At 42.0% G+C, this 11,749-nt stretch overlaps 1 protein-coding gene across 1 annotated transcript; it reads right to left on the reverse strand.

Annotated features, from left to right (window-relative positions):
• Positions 1–32: 32 nt before the first annotated feature.
• On the reverse strand, positions 33–7,240 carry LOC308297134 (alpha-1-antitrypsin homolog). Its single transcript, XM_080740553.1, has 7 exons — positions 7,087–7,240; positions 4,903–5,366; positions 4,039–4,405; positions 3,573–3,697; positions 3,208–3,365; positions 1,597–1,753; positions 33–1,487 (listed from the first exon to the last, which is right to left on the reverse strand). Exons 2-7 carry the CDS (start codon positions 5,314–5,316, stop codon positions 1,311–1,313), a joined length of 1,398 nt encoding a protein of 465 aa, XP_080596679.1. The 5' UTR covers positions 5,317–5,366; positions 7,087–7,240; the 3' UTR covers positions 33–1,310.
• Positions 7,241–11,749: the final 4,509 nt, after the last annotated feature.

The raw sequence follows: 11,749 nt of genomic DNA on the forward strand, positions 1-11,749 counted from the left end.
TTTGGGGATTGAACAGAAAAATAGACATCATGCATATTGAAAAAAGGAAATCTTTATTTCAGAAATTACATCATAGAAAAAACTAAAATAGAATCTTAGATAATACAATAAAACTAAGTATTAGTTATATGTCACACACATACATTTTCTCTATTTACTGCACGTAATAAACAGAACACTGCTTTATGTAGAGGAAACAAATGTGTTTTCAATGTGCTTTTTGACTCTGCTCACAGTAACATTCATTAATACTGAAAAAAAGAGCATAATATCGGTTATCTCCTTCCAACACTTCCAGGGTTTGGTATTGGAGAATGACCATATAATACTAATGGAACACTGATAATTCATTCATAGGCTGCGGTCACTCCAAAGTACCCATGAGAGTGGATTCCCGATTCCGCCAATGCATTTCAATGAGAATGGAGCGTTTTTCTTTTTTTTGCAGAAATCCTCTTCTGGCAGGAAACCGCTCCATTCTGAAATACATTGGCGGAATGGGGAATCCACTCTCATGCTGCAGGCACATTGGTGTGAACGCAGCTTTATGTAAGGTTTTAATACAGCTGAACTTTTGCTTTTCAACTTGGAGTTATCCACATTGTAGGCAAGAGCACACTAGCACTGGTACTAGTCTGGGTCCTTGGAACCCGGGGGTAAGATGCATATTGGGTGATCAGGGGCTTCACAAGGGGGGGAAAAGTAGGACTGAGTTACCAGGGCCCAATGTGGAGGGGCCTAAATTATTTTATACTTTAGCTATTGAAAAATAGCAGATACCTGCTATTTTTGAAAAAGTTGTGAAAATGTTTTCAAATATATATATATATATATATATATATATATATATGTATTTTTTAAGCAAACATTTGTAACTCAAATTTTGCTTCTGGGGGGGTTCCAGGCTGGAACTCGCTGCCGCGCTGTGAGCTTGTATATCTGCTATTTTTCAATAGTTAAAGCACAAAATGTGAGGGAATCCTTGTACCCAGGGCCCAGAATTTGGTGCGACACCCCAGTGGGTGATTGATAGACAGCAGAAATGTAGTGGGTACGTAAATGTTGGTACACTGCTGAACAGAAGGTGTTTCTTGATGAGGGACTGCATGTTAGCCAACTAAAAACCAGTGAATCACACAGAGAACAGAGGAATGAGGTATGTGATGTAAGTGGAAATAATGTTTTTGCAAAAACATTTTTGTTATAACAATTTGCTTCAGACCTCATTCATTCCTCCACATTGTTGTAATATGTTGTACTGTAATTTCAACTGGTTTGTTTGTTAAAGAGTCTTTAAGCACCAAGTGGCTTTAGAGAGTTGGCTTGGTGATCTTGCCCAGCAAGAGGATGGCATTTGAGTCTCCTTCTATGACAGTGAAGAAGAACGGACGGTTGATGGACAACTTCAGAGGTATGCCTGCTTCCTGGTTATTGTCCTGCTGCTCTGCTCCTGCTTCTGACATCTCAACCGATACTTTGTACAATGCCTTGGGTCGAGAAAGAATGACAAGTTAGTGATACTCACACTCACGCATAATATGCAGACACACTATAGATTTGTATGGTGTGTCGAGACAACAGTCCGTTCTATCTCACCTTATCTATAGTGAAGGGTTTGGTATTGCTGAGTCGGTCAAACTCTGCCTTTGAGCCCAACAGCTGGGCCTCTACTTCTGCAGACGTGTCGTTCAGCAGACCTCGCAGATCAGTCACAGTAGACATGGAGAACTTGGGCAGAGAGAGTTCCAACAGGCTGCATGGATGGACAGAGGGGAGGGGTCAGAGAGAAAAGGCATTTGTTTGAATTATTGCTATCCAAGTTGACATGTAATTGACTGACCCTCGTCCTCCAAATAACAAAATAATGTATGCTGCACATTGCACATGGCTGGACATCATCTGTGCCATCTGTGCCAATTTCAAAAGCCCTGGGTATATAATATATACATCAAAATGTGCGGCTCTGCCGGGAATGGTGTTCTATTACCTTTCGTTCCGATCCGCCTTACCATGCCGACGTAATCGGCAAAAAACGACGCTTAATTGTCCCCATTGACTTATAATGGGACAATGCAAGAAATCACTTTCAAGTATTTTTCTCTCGTAAACCATAGGAGCTACAGTTTCAAACCTCGGAGAGGAGATTCATAATGATTTTAAGAATGAATCGAAAAATAATTACATCACTCGGCCTCATGGTGGCGCTATAACGGCCCACTTTACGTTTTGCCCCGTAACTCTTGAACCGTAGATCGGAAAATTAAAATTCTTTTTTCCCTGGATTCCTTGGGTCAAGACGCATCTCCCCATATAGGCCACGCCCATTTGCGCCAGGATAGATTTTCCGCCATCTTGAATTTTCTCCAAAACACACTTTTTGCTCCTTTTCCTAGTACATATTTTCTTCAAATGTCACAAAAATCGGTACACATGATCTACACACACACACACACACACACACACACACACACACACACACACACACACACACACACACACACACACACACACACACACACACACACACAGCTCCACTTCACACGGGTGTGATTTTTTCATTCAAACAGCTCTATCTCTGGAACCATTTGTCTGATTGACAAAATTCTTTTTGCCACTGAATCACAACAACTGTGTCTGTTTCTGTGGGGGAAAAATTATATAAAAAAAAAAAAAAATTTTTTTTTTTTTCATTGCATAGTAAAGAAAAACATACAAAATCGTGGCACATCTACCTTGGAGCCATTTTGGCATTTGGCACAGAATGAGTTTTTAACTGACTGACTATAGGGGGCTGAATGACAATCTCTGACTTTTTTAGAAGTAGGCTAATAGTACTATAATCAGAAAGCTAAGCATCGTAGTTCAGGCATTGCATAAAGGCTGTGTGTGGTGGGACGGAATCCTATAACAAAAACAAAAAAGACAGTGTCCAATAACAGTGTGTCTTCATGTGGATATCTGACTTCAGGCCAGTCTGTGATGTCAGTCACCAGTGCCTGTATTTCTGGCAGATTCGACTGCTATTTGACTGCCACTATAAAATTAAACATTCTAGCTGGCTGTTCCCTGCTGTGGTTTGACTGGCGGCGTCCCTGCACGGCCATGTTGATGTCTCAAGAACCAGTCTTTCAGCTTGTTTTGTCGCAAAGTATAGCGGGATTATATTCAGGGCTCTGGGCTTTGAGGTGTGTTGGGCATTAAACTCACCCTTCCTTGAGGTTCTGGCTCCAGCCAAAGATGATTTCGGTCTTCAATGGTCGCAGCTGATCTTCTATGTCATGGACACTGACCCCATTGTGGGGCAGGACCAGCAGCATGTATGTCTGTGCACTCAGAGGCAACTTCACCACGGTACATCGCCGACTCTTTTTGGTCAAACAACAGTTTTTACCAACAAGTTCAGACATCAAGTCAGTGGTAATAGATTTAGTGTATGCAGGTGTGGCTCTCTAGTGAGGAAGGTTTGTGATATTGTATATGCTAAAGTACTACATATATCCTCTGTACACATTCAAAATAACAGCATCCAAAATGACTAAGAATTAGCATTATTGAGAAATATGCCAAATTACCTTGTCATTGACATAGCTGTAGTGGCCCGTGCGGGTCATCAAGGGAACCAGAACTGTGGTTGTATCATCTACATGGAACTCCTGCATTGATGTTTTCTCTGGTTGGAAAGCTGTCCTCCAGTTACCTAAAGAAACGCAACCAAGAAAACCCTCAGATACAAAGTACAATAGATTTTAGAGTAATCTGGGCTAGGTTACATGTATTCCCAACAGTTCCACAAACAAAGTTAAATCTCGTGTACATGGACTTAACTTGGAATAGTGAAACATTTTAATTACAATACCAGCGACCTTGAAAAAAATAATAATACAGATCCCAAACAAACTGTTATGCCATAGCCATACAGCAGTCCCAGGTTAAGGCATACTTGATTCATCAAGGAAATGTTAGTTGAAATCAGTCTGTCTCCTGGAAACCAGTGATATAAGTCAAGGCAAACAGACATGAAGAATATTTAACACACACCTTTGAAGCTGAAGGAGCTGAAGAACAGGAGTTTGGCGTCGGAACTCAGATCGTTGAAGAGACCTTTCACGGTTCCGTCTGACGTCTTCTCCACAAAGTTGTTCACCTGCTCCTCTGCATCCTGGGGCCTGGAGAAGTCCACGCCGCGGACGAAGGAGGCGTCCGAGAAGTCCTGCGTACCTTGGATAAAGTCCTCTGACAGACGGTAGTCCCGGCGAGTGAAGGCCCACACCCGGGTTATGATCTCATCTTTGGGTCCGTCGTCCACTCGAGAGTTGATGCTCTGCAGGGTCTTCAGAACCTTGTGTCCGTCCACTAGGGACACACAGTCAGCTGGGTCTGTGCCCAAGCTAAAACCCAGCATCTCCTAGCAGATGGGGAGACAGGGTTGGGATTCAATGTCAGTTATTTGTAATGTGAAAGCACAAATCCACATATTTAGACACTGAGCGCCAGAGTTGTATAATTTATCTTCCATTCATTTGTTATTGTTGAGACAATAAAGAATCAATAGGCAAATTTGTCATCTTCTCGGCTGACTAAATTCTTAGTTCTATACTACTTTCCTGACGATTTTTTTTTTTACTTACAAAGTAGAACTGCGACGTTCTCTTTTTTCTCTATGTGCCAAATGACAAATGACTGACATCACATCAAAGGATGAGAAAGAAGGCTAACCCAGATGAAGACAGTGCTCTCAAAACAACAAATATTTAAATATATATTTTTGCTTCAGAGCTCAGAGTGTGCGGCTGCCCATCCTCCCTTCCTAGGACGCTTTACAGGCCATCACTTTTCCAATCCAGATGTGTGTTTTCACCTAGCCTCCTACATCAAATCGAAACAATAAATTAAATTAAGAACCTGATAAAATCTGGCGGTCTTCATGGAGGCCCCCATGTAGAAGGTTACGAGGGATCCGAAGGCATTGACTGGAGAGAAGAGGGTGTTGCCTCCATGCTTCTTGCAGAGATCCAGGTAAATCCTCAGGCCCAGGGAGTTCGTCAGCCCTGCCAAAACCGCTGTCCTCTGGGTGATGTTTTGCTTCAGCCCGTCCTGGTCAGACGAGTCCCTGTTATCAGGCGCCAGGACATTTATGTCGAGGGTGGCCACAGGAAGCGTGTCCAGAGGCCTGTCTGGCTGGGACTTTATAGGCTCGCAGCTGACATTCTCAGCGGCAAAGAGGTGGAAGGGATGAACGTACACACGGTTGGCTTGACTTCCCAAGAAACAGCAGCATAATAGGAGGGGAAGAGAAAGGCACCAAAGTCTCTGCATTTTTAGCTGTTGATTTCACCTTGTTCTTGTATTCAGAGAGGTTGCTCCGTCTGTGGGAGGGGGGCACAGATTAGCTTGCGATGCATGAAATTGTCTTATTTCAAGCAACACAACAAACTTCTTTCATTCTTAATTGTCTCTATAGTCATTTGAGAACAATGAGAGCATTGAGAATCCATCAGTGCTGGGAATTGCGTGCCACTATAGTGTGATTTTACTTAAATCTGGCTTGGCTGGCAGGGTCACTGCACAGTAAAATCTTCAGTGTCGATTTAACACAAAAGGTGTATAAAGGTAACCAAATGTGGGTATATTTGTGCACAATCTGAGTTAAAATGAACACTGAGGATTTTGCAGTGTAGGTATAGAGCACCATGTCAATGATTGATTCATGGCTCATTGTGAGCCCTCTCTTTCCTGGTGACCAGTGAATAAAAGAAGGCTTTAACCTCTGGAATAGAGGTCGCAGAGTTAATGAAGAGGAGCATGGATCTTTGTGTGTCTGTGGGTGTGTACGTGCGTGGGCGCCGCCTGCACGCACAAAGGCACAGAGAAAGGAAATCGAACGCTTGCTAAAATATGGCTGTGTTGCTATACCTCTGAGCTCAACGTATAACAGCCTGAAAAACTATATAACGACCCTGTTCACCCCCAGTATAGTATTATTGTTGGAAGATCCTGCAGATACTTCTTTGTCACACATTAGTAAGCTGAGCATAAAGTTCGATATGGTCTGCTTTCTTTCTTGTATTGTTTTAACCTATCCTTCTTTGCCTCTAGTGAAGGATTCAGCATCGTAGATTCTTGTTGATGATGTGATAAGTATGACTAATTATCACATAAAGGATAATTAGCTGAATTTATCAAAATTGGACAGTTTGATGGATGGATGAATGAATGGTAAAAGTGTCTATGATTATTCATATTTTTAAATATGCTCTGTGCACTGATTTTGGCTGTAATGGCTTACCACCTCTAAAGGAAGCAATATTGTTACAGTGCATTCACTGAAGTTACTGCAGAAGGGCCTTGGGTGATCAATTGACTACTTTCACTCTTAACACAGATTACTCAAGCCTGTGTATACAATAATTACATAAAAACAGGACTTTATACTTTGAGTTGGATATGATCCATCAGGAGCAGGATGGACCGCTGGACTCCTGGAGGGGCAGAGTAAACAGCAGTGTCTTCTTTATTTGGACATGCACTGCAGGACATGGCCTTGGCGTCTGATCAATACAACCTGTACACTGTAATGCTCTCCTTTATGGCCAGTCCACCTTCACTGGTGACTTGATCACAGAGGTCAAATGACATGATTTGTTCATGACCCTCAACCTGCACTGACCAGTCCACCGAGCAATTAAGCATAGACAACAGAGGACCTGTAAATTGCTGACAGTTGCAATCCCAAGTTGCAGACTCTTGGCTTAAGTTTTGGATGTCCTGAGTCTGACTTGCACTAACATTGGCTTGATGATCAGCCTTTGTGTTTAAAAATATTAAAAGGAAATTGTGATCAGCGCAAAATCCTCAATTTCTACGAAAGGCCCTATGAGAATTTCTCTCACTCAATTTCATTCACTTCACATGGACATTCAAACTATCATTCATCAAACCAAGGCATATAAACGGACACAATAGTGAAGATTTGTACAACACCTGGTACTCTTAACTCAAAACATTTCTCTCCATACTGTATATCCAAAACAATCACTGCATTGCACATGAAACATCAAAAGCCACTGACTGCAGAGATTCTCTTACCGTGTCCTGCTGCTGCTGCTGCTGCTGATGCGATGTAGTGAGTGCGGTCCTCAGCTCTGCTCCCTGGCTTTAACCCCAGGCAGCCAGCCTCAGCTCCCTGGGTTACTCATTAACCCACACATTGAGACTGGGGCTCCGCTGCCGTGACTCATAGTCAGCTTTGTACTGTTGAGCTCCCACTAGATAAATGGGTCACAGAGAGAGGGAGAGAGAGAGCTAGAGAGAGAGAGAGAAAGACCAGGGGGGGGGACTGAGGGGGGGGGGGACTGAGTTACTAGGGCCCAAGGTGGAGGGGCCTTAATTATTTTATACTTTAGCTATTGAAAAATACCAGGTATATAAGCTCACAGAGCGGCACCGAGTGAGCTTGTAGATCTGCTATTTTTGAAAAGTCGTGAAAATGTGTGCAAATCTTTGAATATTTGTATTTTTTAAGCGAACATTGGTAACTCAAATGTTTCTTCTGGAGAGGTCCCTGGAACTAAATATTTTGAGATGGTGATCCTTCACATGAAAAACGTTTGAGCACCACTGACATAGAAACAGGGTTTTCAAAAATCCTTCAAAGACTTGCACAAATGTCCAAGATTTTTCGAAAATAGAAGTTCTACAAGCTCGCAGCGCGACACTCGGTGCCGTGCTGTGAGCTTGTATATCTGCTATTTTTCAATTGTTAAAGCACAAAATAACGCAGTGTATCCTTGTACTCAGGGCCCAGAATTTGGTGCGACACCCCTGAGAAAGACCACCCCAATGGTGTTCTACCAGTCAGCTACGTGTTGACCTATGAGCATGATGCAAGCACTTCCCACACATTGTGGTGGGAGAGAGAGAGAGTGGGAGGACAAGTTGGAAGTCACAGGGAAGCTGGGGTTGTTTGTTTGCGTTCTTTTCGTTTGTCACTGAAGTCATGCTGTTCTAATCTGTAGTGATGTCATTTTTTGTTTGTTGAACTTTTTGTTCACGAAACTTGGAGTTCAAAGTTTTGGATGTCAAACAAGTACTTTTGATTTGAACATTTGATTATGATTAAAACACTCTACATGCATACTGAACATACAGTGCATGCACGTACCTACAGAGACACATTTCACACTTACCATTGAGCCCATTTATACTTCAGTTTATTATTTACTTCATATTTTCAATGTTTTCAGTTGAAAATAAGTTATTTTCTATAAATTAAAACTTTACAATGTTGCTTGCCTGCCACAAGACAAGTGTTCAATTTATGGCAACATTTTACATCCTCCTCTTACTTAACATGTCCTGGGAAAAGAACACACAAACACCAAGTGTTCTTTATGAGCTGTTATAGAGACAGATACAGATATACTGTAACACAATGCGACTTGTACACGCCACAAAGGCTATTAACATCCTTGAAGATGACAAGTCCTTCAGTGACATCTGGTGCAACAGAACTGGGCAGACTAGATTTTCTCAGGAGATAGAGGGATCATGCAATGCTGTCTGTCTATTCTAGGGTCCGGGTTTGCTCTTTTGTAAATATCATTCATGTGATAAATTGCTCAAAGTTCACAGCTATGCAAATGGGAAATCATTTATCTATTGATAAATGATAGAGGCAGGCATGCCAACATAGCGGTGACTGTATGACTCAATTCAAAATGTTTGTATGCAAATAGATAGTAAAACTTTTCTTTCAAGAGAATTAAATTAGTATTTTGATGAATACCCATTCCATGCTTACATATGTAACTTGTAAGTTACAATGCAAGTTCACTATTCATAATTAGTGTGGTTGCCCAGCAGGGCAACCAGACTATAGTTCTGGGGAAACTTTATTCTCTGTTTCTAGAGTAACTAAAAGTTTAACGCCTACTCCTCCCACAGTTTTCGCGCCACACACTCGCGCCATATGTCAAATCGACCGGCTTCATCAGGAATTTGCAATTTGCATTTTTCTAAGAGAAAAGTTATATTAATATATATATTAATTGTCCCCACTGACTTTAATTGAAGTCAGTGGTTAATATTAACTTTTCCCAAATATGGAGATGACTGACATCATAGACCACATGAGACCATATATGTCCATATATGGGCATTCCCCTGAAAACGGGAATCAGATGCCCTGTTAGGCCCTGTTAGAGTTTATAGATGCACGGTTAGGGTACCCCCTTATACTCATACTGTATATGGGGATTACAATGCACAAGATGCATTTACTTACTTACTGGTAAACAAACATAGCCCCAAAATAATGGAAATTCACTTCCCAAAACTCAAATATGATTTGAAACACAGGGCAACCACACTTGCAATTTCACAAATTGTACATTTTCTAGTTGTATTCGATACCACACATCTTGGTGGAAGGGTAATGAAATAGCAGGTGATTATCATTAAACGATTTGCTGCATGTCACTCCCCATTTCCTGTCATCCTACTGTCTCTCTCTATCAATAAAGTCATAAAAGAAAGAAAGAAAAAAGAATACTATGAATTGAAAATACAATAAAAAAAGACACTGGCATCGAGAAAGTGGATACCAGATACTGTTTGACATCCCCATTGGTTGATGAATTTCCAACATGGCATATACAATGCACAATTTCCTATTTCAAACATATGTCACAAATATCCTACAGTATATTAAAATTGTCTAGAGGGTGGGTGGACCGTGGACGTGGTCACAAATGCAACATCCGGACCTGCGAGGCACACCGTTGCTTCAACCTGCACCAAACTTTCCACAAACACTGTTCAGGGGCCTGCTTAGACAATAGTCCCACCAGGTGCCTCGTGGCCAGACTGGCCACAGGCACATCGTTGCTCCAATCTGTGGCACAAACACTGTTCAGGGGTCTGAAAAACCACTGCAGCACAATTCAAAGGGTCATAACTAAGTAACCATTGCTCTGATCAACACAATATAGGGCTGGATTCTGAAAATCTACAGTAGTAGACCCTATATTAAACTTGCTGTTGAAAGTGGAAACTTGCTCCGTGGAAGATGCACTCTCCTGATTTTGGTGACCCCATTGCCTTTTCCAGGTACATGCTGGGCCCCTGATTCAGCCCGGGAAAAAGAGTTGGAGAGGCCCTCATTGCGCGCTATCTCTATAGCGCTGCTGCTGCTACTCAAAGATTTGTGACAAAGTGACAAGCCAGTGGGCAAATTACATGAGTTATATTTCGTCGTTGTCGGGTGGAAACCTTGTATGTCCAAAACCGTTTGTTTTGTATTTATCATTTTAAAAATGATTTAAACTAGTGAAAACAGCCGATCTACAAGCACACAATGCCTCGCACCGCGAGGAGTTGTGTGCTTGTAGATCTGCTGTTTTCACTACTTTTGTGCGACGGCCTTGTATGATGAAGCAGAGCTTTGCTTTGCGAAAAAAGTTACAAATTAAAAACTTGGAGATACAAGGTTTCTGCCCTACAGTGACGATTTTCTTTGTAAGCCCCCAAAATGGAACGAAGGCCGACATTTTATTTTAAATTTTTTCCTAATGGCCGGCCTGGAGCGGCCGGGAATGAACCGGCCGTTCGGGAGTTGTCCCGCTTTTCCCAATGGCCAGCGCTTTTCCGTAGCGGCACCCATAGGTCTACATTTCCACAAGCACATCTCAGAATCTAACGGGGTGGATTGCCATTAAACTTGAAGAGCACATTCATGCATTGCACCCCATACAATAACAACAACTTTGTCAGAATATCGTCGTTGTCGGGCGGAAACCTCGTATCTCCAAGTTTCAAATGTGTACGTTCTTTGGCAAAGTAAAGCCCTGCTTCATCATACAAGGCCGTCGCACAAAAGTAGTGAAAACAGCAGATCTACAAGCACACAACGCCTTGCACTGCGAGGCGTTGTGTGCTTGTAGATCGGCTGTTTTCACTAGTTTAAATCATTTTTTAAATGAAAAATGCAAAACGAACTGTTTTGGACACCCCCTATATTTTACAGTCTATGTTTGGACATACAAGGTTTTCACCCGACAACGATGATATACAGGTATCTCATATAGGCTGATTGCCTTTCTAGTCTTTCCATCCCTTCGTAAATCACTTTATAATGTATTTCACATTCACTGAATGGAGGAGCAAACCATGCAAGGCACCAACCTGCTCATCAGGAGCAGTGTCTTGCTCAAGGACACTTCCACAGGCAGCCAGGAGGAGCTGGGAATAGAACATGGAACCTTCCGCTTCCAAAACAGCTGCTCTACTAGTGAGCCACTACCGCCCCCAAGATACATATTAACATGAATCCAACACAACCCTACACACTGACAGTGCTGTCAAAGAAGTCCATGAAGATTAGAAGATATCTATGAAATCTATGGAAACGTCTAATCTGCAACAGAATTTTATACATCACAGTAGTTGTGAGGGGGTGCCGGCTTCATCTCTCTCACCTAAGGGGGCCATAGACTGAAAAACATTGAAGACCCCTGACCTAAAGCAAATTATGTGAACAGTTATTATATTTGCGTGTTCTCTAATACTTTATGATACGATGAAATGACTCAGGTGTGTGTTTTCTCACGCACATTATTTATTGAGTGATCGGTCAAATTCAGTCCTCTCCACTTTATGGGGGCTATAAGGAAACCTTCTCATGGGTGACAGGGTATATAAGCCGTCATGTTTCAGGGCTGAGACATGTTCTGTTGGAAGGTGAAGGAGAACC

Source organism: Nannobrachium achirus, assembly GCF_963921795.1.
Source record: "Nannobrachium achirus genome assembly, chromosome: 13".
NCBI lineage: Eukaryota > Metazoa > Chordata > Actinopteri > Myctophiformes > Myctophidae > Nannobrachium > Nannobrachium achirus.